Source organism: Neopelma chrysocephalum, unplaced genomic scaffold (genome assembly GCF_003984885.1).
Source record: "Neopelma chrysocephalum unplaced genomic scaffold, ASM398488v2 Primary Assembly neopelma1_24, whole genome shotgun sequence".
NCBI lineage: Eukaryota > Metazoa > Chordata > Aves > Passeriformes > Pipridae > Neopelma > Neopelma chrysocephalum.
In genome coordinates this window covers 51,010,159-51,018,424 of record NW_020897693.1, presented here as the reverse complement: position 1 = coordinate 51,018,424, position 8,266 = coordinate 51,010,159, and the positions used below count along the sequence as shown (strand labels likewise).

At 36.7% G+C, this 8,266-nt stretch overlaps 1 protein-coding gene across 7 annotated transcripts in view; it reads right to left on the bottom strand.

The window, feature by feature from the left end:
- Positions 1 to 825: 825 nt before the first annotated feature.
- Positions 826 to 8,266, bottom strand: part of PPP2R5E (protein phosphatase 2 regulatory subunit B'epsilon) — a 78,159-nt gene continuing 70,718 nt past the window's right edge. For 4 of the 7 annotated variants that reach the window (XM_027674180.1, XM_027674182.1, XM_027674184.1 and 1 more), the window contains 3 exons: positions 7,650 to 7,777; positions 5,777 to 5,878; positions 826 to 3,110 (listed from right to left, as the gene is read on the bottom strand). In XM_027674180.1, the coding sequence (XP_027529981.1) occupies positions 3,011 to 3,110; positions 5,777 to 5,878; positions 7,650 to 7,777 (330 nt within the window). In that variant the 3' untranslated portion in view covers positions 826 to 3,010. The remainder of the gene's footprint in view (positions 3,111 to 5,776; positions 5,879 to 7,649; positions 7,778 to 8,266) is intronic. The other 3 variants (XM_027674179.1, XM_027674181.1, XM_027674183.1) reach the window with 2 other exon arrangements.

Here is an 8,266-nt window from a genome sequence, read left to right as displayed (position 1 = left end):
TTTTACAGTTGTTACATCCCCATGACCCGATGCAATGCCCTAGTGTCGAAAACGCAGCTCTTTTCCTTTGACCAGAGAGCATCCAATCCTTTCTCCTGAAACCAATATGGCCCAGGACACGAGCGGCCACCCAACGACTGCCAGACGAGCAGTGAACAACAACATTTACACAAACAAAGGTAGTTTCTGGAACTCAAGAAGCGAACGAAAAGCGTTAATTAAACAGACGCACTGATCACACTTGGGCCCGTGTGCTGCCTCCTTCTGGGCCTGCAGCTCCGAGTGACAGCAGTGGGAGCTGTGCAGAGGGCAGGACATGGCGTTGGGACTGCGGCAGCCTGTGGGTCCCGGGGGTACGGTCGTATCATTGTGGCAAGTGCTTCTTTTGGGTACATCGCACAGTGCAAACCTACTGCCGTGTGAGCCTTTAGAGTCAAGTGACTAATAACATCACAGCGTCCCGTTCACGTTAAACATTCCTTCTCGGAAGTGATAAGTCATCTATAAACTTTAGATACACCCCACTATCCCCACATCAGAGGTAACAATCAGAGGTAACAAAATATTGCAACCCATCAGGTTCTCGTCAGTCTTGTATGATCAATAGCAGAATGACATGTCAGAAACCAAAAATAGTTATGAACAAACAACACTCACCTAAAACTCTAAGTACAGGACAAGGTGCTTTTTCTAATTTCACATTGTTGTGTTTTACTCCACCAGGTGAAAAACATGAAGTTTTAGTCCTCCATTCTATCTCAGTTTTTCACAATGGAACATAAGTCTTTGAGCATGAGTTTGAGTCCACCCTTTTGTACTGTATGATCATTTCACACAGAAGTCACACTAGCAAATATTTTTTTTTTTTTGGTAACAGAAATAAAAGACTGTCAAAATCAATGGGCTAAGGGACATGATTTGTTATAAATTTATTTAATCTTCAGTATTTCAGCTTGCACCTTTGCTTCAGCACTTTAAAATAAAATGTTTCAACTATGACAGTAACTGCCTAATTTACATTGCGTCCCAGTCAATGTTCTTAAAAGAAGCTCATTTTTATCCCATTAAAACCATGTGGTGTTTGGTGTTGCATATGACTAGTTCCACTTTTTTTTTTCCAGAATTAACAGTGTCAAGTTCTTACAAAACGTTGAGTTTACAACATTTGTGTGCGCAGACCCAGGAGTACAAACTGTGACCTGATAATCCTGAAACAGTCAGTAGTCTAGGAGGGAATTCTATTTTACCTCTTTTCCGTGCCTGAAAACAAGAAAACTTCAAATCCTACTGTATATTTAAATGGTAGGAAGAAAAATATACAAGCTTGTATTTATATTGTATTTCTATCAATGGCAACAGGTCATAAATTCATGTTTGCAACTATCACAAAGACTCATGAACACCAATTCAGTTTTATACTGTAAATACTGCTGGATTGATGGTTTAGGATTATCAATTCACTGTTGTCATATGTCTATAACAGTTCAAAAGCATCCTGGAGAAAAATCCCGAAACACATACCTTCTGGTATATAATAATGCAACTGCATTAGCTAAATATATACTGTACATAAGTCTTATCAGCATTTTACCTACCAAAGATGTAAGATTCCACTTTCAAATACAAAGCAGATAGCCAATAATGTATACTTATAATACAGCCCTCTTCTTTTGTTCTTTGTAAATTTTTTTTTCCTCTTTTGTTTTAAACAATTTGGTCACAATGCACCTTTGATATAAAAGCATTTTAAACTTTATTATTAATACTCAGAACATTAGGATTTCCAGAATTCTTTTTTTTTTCAGTAGCATTTGTAGAACCACTTTTGGTAACAAATACAGTAGTTAGGAATGAGCATCCAGATGAGAATGCAGAAGTGTATTATCCAGAATCCTTTCCAGCTAAGACCACAGGGCTGGTACTGTGATGAGTAATAGTACTAGAACCACAAAAACACTAGAGTATGTTTTTTAGAGGCTACATCCTCTTTTGCTGGAACACTTTATAAATACATATTAAAAAGTAAGGCAACAACTCCAAACTGTCCAAACTGCTATCTCAACTCATTTTCCAATTAGATCCATGACCACTGGAGATAAATTTCATGCTCATATTGTTTAGCACGTGTATTCTTTCTAAATGGTCCAATAAAAACATACTGTAATAATTTAGCAATTAGTGTTTCTAAACCAACTCTGGTACATGTCTCCAATGCTGCATCACTAATACTGGTTAGGTACTGAAGTTCAGGGTGTTACCACTGCCCATTTTTTCAAGGATTGTGGACACTAATTTGGATTTGCAATAAAAAGGTGCATGAATCCAAAGCTCCCTTTCCTACTATGTTTATCACCTACTTGTTTTTTTAACTCCTAATGTTCAAATTAAGGAAGCACCAGAGACAGCCTGGTACTAAAAAAATTCTCACACCAGTAAACAAAACTTTTATTCAGGACCAATGTTTTTCATGGCCCTGATCTGAATGGACATTCAACTCATGAAGATGTGCAAAAGGAAAAAAAAGTCAAATTACAGTAAAGTTATCCAGAGAAGGAGGATGTTACACAAACTCATAAGGAAATGACAGTCTTTTTTTCTCTTTTACTATAAATACACGTAACAGTTTAGCAGAAAGACAAGCTAAATTTTAAGATTGTTCACATTTGAAAGTTGTATTATACTCTCTGCTAATGATAAATAAGGAACAGGTCCTGACAATGGAATTTGACATTGCAATTTTCATCAACAGATCTTTGAAGACTGGTTTTAAAGAAGGGTTAAAACAATGATTATGTTTGCAAAGTTCTGAGAAGTCCATCTGTTGTCCAAACTTTGGATTAAAGTCCTTATTTTTTTCCTTTACTTAGAGACAGGTATATACAGTGCTGTTGTAATAATGAAACAAATGTGAAATCTACTGTAAAGTTGCACAATACAGAAAACTGTTGCTCCATCTTCTACTACATAAATGTGTGACTCCACAGGTTAATAATGCTGTTTTGTTTTTTTGTTAAGTTGGAATTATTCCATCACGTCTAAGACCTCTCTTTAATTCCAAATCCTCCAGTTTTTTCCACAGTTCTTCACGTTCTTTCTCTTTCTTCTTCTCACTGACAGATGAAACAAAACAAAGTGTTAGCAGGAGAGAAGACTGTATAATATTTATGTTAAAATATATATATTTGACATTATTAGCTGCACTGATTTTCAAAAACACAACTGCAATTTTCCCAATAAATTTAATTTTTTAAGATATTTTCTTTTTTTCCTTTTTGCTACCTACATAAATAGAACTAAAAGCAGTATGAGAAGAACATAAAACATAAGCTGAGCAAAGTGACAGTGTTCATAGACACTAACTTGTAATGAGGAAGAAAAAATTGCAGTGGACTTTTATTATGGGCCTAATGGATCAAGATTATAAAAATTAACATTACGAACTAAATTATTTAATTATTTTCAAGTTTGTTTATTTAAGCATGGCATTTTTTAATATTAAAAATAACAGCCACTTCCAAGAAAAAGCTTTCTCTGATTCTTTTAGAATTGCTATTCTTACTTAACTGACTGGTGGCTTCCATTTAGCTTAGGCACCAGCCAAGGCGAAGTTCAAGCTAAAAGATCTGCCTTTTGTTCACTGAGTCACTCTTTTTCCACACCAAATTCCTACAAGATCTATGTAGCATTTGCTTTAACAACAGACTTCAATGGTTGATTTGACAAAATTAAACAGCAAATCTAACATTTACTTTACCTGCATTGTTTGCTTTCTAAGTTTCCTGTCTCTGCCATAGCTTACTTTGAATAAATCTCCTTGGTACTGGAAGGTACAAAATGCTTTCAAGTTCTATTACATCACCTTACAGGTTTAGAGGGAATGGAAATCTTAACAATGACAGAAATACAGATTCTCTGCTAGTCACATTAGAGGAGTCTTGAAAAATATTTCAGCGGATTAGAAACATCTCTGCACATCTTGATTCAGTCAAAATACCAACATCTGGCTCATTTATTTAGAATTTTAATTTCCCAAGAGTATTTTAAAGTTATAAAAAAAATACAAACAACTTTCAGACAAATCCCCCAAGAACAGTAAAGAAAAAAAAAGAGCCCATTGTTACTAAAAGTATTTAAAATTAAATACAAGAATAAGTGAAATAGCCTTACATTTTCAGGTTACCTAACAATATTTATCCTCTAATCATTATGAAATATATGCCTGCTTACCTAAAGGGCTGTTAGAGGATGATCACCTCATCCAACTTACCTATTTGACCTTTCCTAGTCATTAATCTTGAACATATTTCTCAAGTTTTAAGTGGTATCATAGCTACCCTTTTGATATGTGGTTTTATTAAAATGCTAAAGATTTTCTGGAAACATTAAGGTAAACATGCCAGCAGTTTATACCTTCAGGTATTTGCATGTTTTAAAATTATAAGCCATAAACAGAAATGGTGAAATGCTTAGCACCAGCCCTGAACAGGAGATACAACATCAGCAGGGGCAAGAAAAATTCTTTGTGCAGTTCAGCCAATAAACCTCCCCATTATCCAGCCATGGGACACTCCACTTCAGTGTCTGGTCCTGTTAAGAGCAGAGTTTCTTATCTTAGGGGGCAAAGTGCAACTGCAAATTGGTTTAAGTCACCAACCTCCCTTAGTGAATGGCTGGATTTGATGACCAGTCCCAAAATTCTCTGCCTGTTTGTTAAGAAACCACTGTTGTCTCAACTGCACTAGCAGATTGAATCTTAATTATCAACACCTATCAAGAACTGATCTGGCATCTTCACTCAAATGTATCTCCAAGTCTCTAAAAGTAAAATACCATATTAATGAACTCTTTTTACCACTGCCATACCATATTAGTGAACTATGGTAAAATACCATATTAACGAATGATTTTTTGTGTATAAAATTCAAACAAAGCCAAACAAAAGGCCAGTGTGACTGGAGTCACACAAGTCAAAAAACAGCCTCCAAGGGACTTTCCAGACTGTACTAACAAGGTCTGCTGACATGCAGTGCCCTTTGCTTTGCTTCGCTTTGGGGGAAACCCTGAGTCACAGAGAAGGTGTGACTTAAATGAAGTTGCAAATTGTTCAGAGTTCCTGAAATTTCCTCATTTTTTTCACCTGACACTTTGCATGAGGCAAAACTTTTGAGAAAAGATGCTGCACTGTAATTGGAAAATGAAGATTAGGGAAAACAAAAGAAAAGACAAAAACCTACTGGGGTAGAACTAATGATTCTATGAGTGGTGTCCTTAATGGATCCTGCATGCTAAAAGACTCAGATACAGAGCAAGACCTCTGAATAAGAAATGAAAGGCCTCTCTGCTTTAAGACCACATCCAGCCTACAAACAGCAGTTTGGAAAACAAATCTTAGGGGTTTCCCTTGTGTCTCTTTCCAAAGCTCAGTGTAACTTTTTTTTGTGAAGTCTTAAAGCAAAGTGTTATCTTTAAACTCTTTTTTTTTTACTATGGAAGACCCTGATATGCTTCAGTCTCTCGGAATGGGGAGTCAAAAGGAATTGCTTGGACAATGTGGATTCCCAAGCAATGCAACAGATACTGTATTTAATAAAGGGTAAAGAGCAACCTGCACATATAATCTTACACCTTGCAAGGAGAAGGTTAATGGGCAGGCAAGGGAAAAAATGGGGCACTGTGCCTACCATGTGTGAGATTATGCAACTGCACCTGAACATAAGGGAAAAACTAAACAGCAGGCCTTATGCACAGCTGACAAAAAAAAGCTTTAAAAAGTTACCGCTGACGATCTGACTTGTAAGTGGCTGTCAGCTCATCAAACATGGTGCTGTTCATTTCCATAAATGCCTTCAACACATTGTAGACTAAAGCCACAATAGCCCTGTGAAAAATTGAAAAAGAAGAAAGGAGTCCATTAGTTGCAGGTGAAATCAAACGTGAAATAAAAGCGTCTTCCCTTCCCGGCCTTTCTGTGACCAATTCTGTTCTTGCAAGTATGATTATGTAAATTCTTCGATTTCAGTGAAACTGCTTTTGATTAACATATTTAAAGGTGAGAATCAGCTTTCCTGTCTCTACTGACTACTGAAATTGAGAAAGCCAAAACTCCAGGGTAAAAGGTAACAACAGAAAGCCATTACATATAACTACAGACTCTTCCCTCATGCTGTGGAGCAGTTCTGAATGCAACTTCAGGGATTCAAATCATCAATGCTGGCAGAAGGAATAGAATTCAAACACAAAATGAGAGTGATTCATATTTCCTTATGACTTTTCTATGAAGCTGAATATTCACTGCCTCTATGCAAAATACAAGGCTGCATTTCAAGAGTGATTGTACTCATACATTTCATATTCATTTTCCCTTTCACAGTTCCTGATCCACTACTATGGCTGTCATATTCAGACCCAGAGCTGCTTAAGAAACAGCACTTCAGCCAGGAGGCAGTGAATCAACAGTACAAGTGCCAGGAACCTTTGGAGCTAATCCATACAGCAGACAAAGTATGTGCAATTGCCCACATACCCCTGTCTCTCTTTCACTTCTTTCAATAAACTTTTAATTTTGTTGCCTACGTGGCAAATTTTCTTATAAATATAAAAATTCTTTAAATTATATTCTTTATTTTACATGTATCTTTACCTGGCTTGTGTGTCAAAGAAACAAAATTCCTGTGGGTATGAACAACCTGCAAACTGGGACAGTGGAGAATTCTCATTACCAAAAGCATCCCAGTGCACAGTATAAAGGTTTAGGCAGGAGCAGGGGCATGTTGGAGACTGGTAATGCTATGGAAAGTGTCTTTTTGTGACCAGTGTTAACTACAGAAGCTTTCCAGCAGCACTAGATTTGTCAGGTAAGCACACAAACTTGAGAGCTTGCCTAGGTACAGAACAAAAAGACTAATGTTTGAAAAGATTAAATATTTTATAGTAAGGTCTTAAAACAACTGAGACCTGAATGTAGCACAAGCTCATTAAAAATACTGGGTTTACTACATGGTAACCATCTTGAGTTAGAAAAACTTTTCAACTCGAGTATGGAATATGTGGCATCTAACCGTAATAGTATTTTTCATTAAAACACTTTCTACTAGGTCATTCAGTTTAAAATAAAAATGCCTAATTATCAGGATATCAATATGAAGTAACTGTTCAATTACTGTAATAGAGAACAGCTGTATTTAAATAAATTTAGAAAAAAGCAACCTGAGAAGAATATGTCTGTATGCTTCACAGATGTTTAAAAAATACCAGTACCAGAGGTCTCCCAGAGGTATCAGTCCACGATACAGCCACAAAGCTTTATTAATGCCAAGTGATATCCCTCTACACAATTTACAATCTGGCTTAAGAGTCAACCAGTTTATAAAAAACTGTGTAGGAGAAAAGCTTGATGAGCAACACTTTTTCTTCAATAACAATGTAACATCTAATTTCTCTTTTTTCCAGCTTGTGAGAAGGTCTATTTTTATCCCATAAGGTAGTGATTTTTGTACACATACCAGTTAATTAAAAACACTCTGAGAAAAGCTCAAGTACAGACTAATTTATATTGGCATTAACAGAGTTGCACTTGCTCAGACCAGCTTTGGGTCTGGATCTCTCCCATTCAGAAACAGTAAAATAAAGTGTAAAGACAAAAAACTTACGGATTCCAGTGTTCTTTAGAAATCCTATAAAGGCTGGAAAACATGATGGGAAGTATAACATTTGAGTTCTCCTCTATTAAACTCATGATGTACTCGTTATTCCAATAATACAGCGCTCTTTCAGCCACCTTTGAGTCAAAGGAATAAATTATTAACAGGAATTCAGATACCTATAATTTTGTAATTTTAAGGAAAAACAAACCACAGAGAAACTTCACAAAGACAAATTAACAGGAGTCATTAGTTTTGGAATTAAACAACTCCAATCAGTAGCATAACATGCATTAATGGAATTAAGTTTCTATCCCATAATTCTGATCCCACAGCATCCACACTCTCTTCCCCCTGAGCGATATGTTGCTGCTCACTGAAGACCAGGTGCAGACACTGCATTAATGCTGCAGCTGTGGAGGGGAAGGGAGAGCAGAGAGACTTCCCATCTCCCCTTTCCCTCAAAGTCAGGAAGACTGCAGTCAGAAGAAAGACAGTAGTGCTGGGATACCAGAGGGAGGAGACAGAGAAAGGCCCCATAGCTGGGGAGGAGAAACCTTCCGTGTGGGGAAGGTAACAATGACAGTGATCACCTTGGGGAGGAGCTGGGGAGTAGGAGGGAGGAT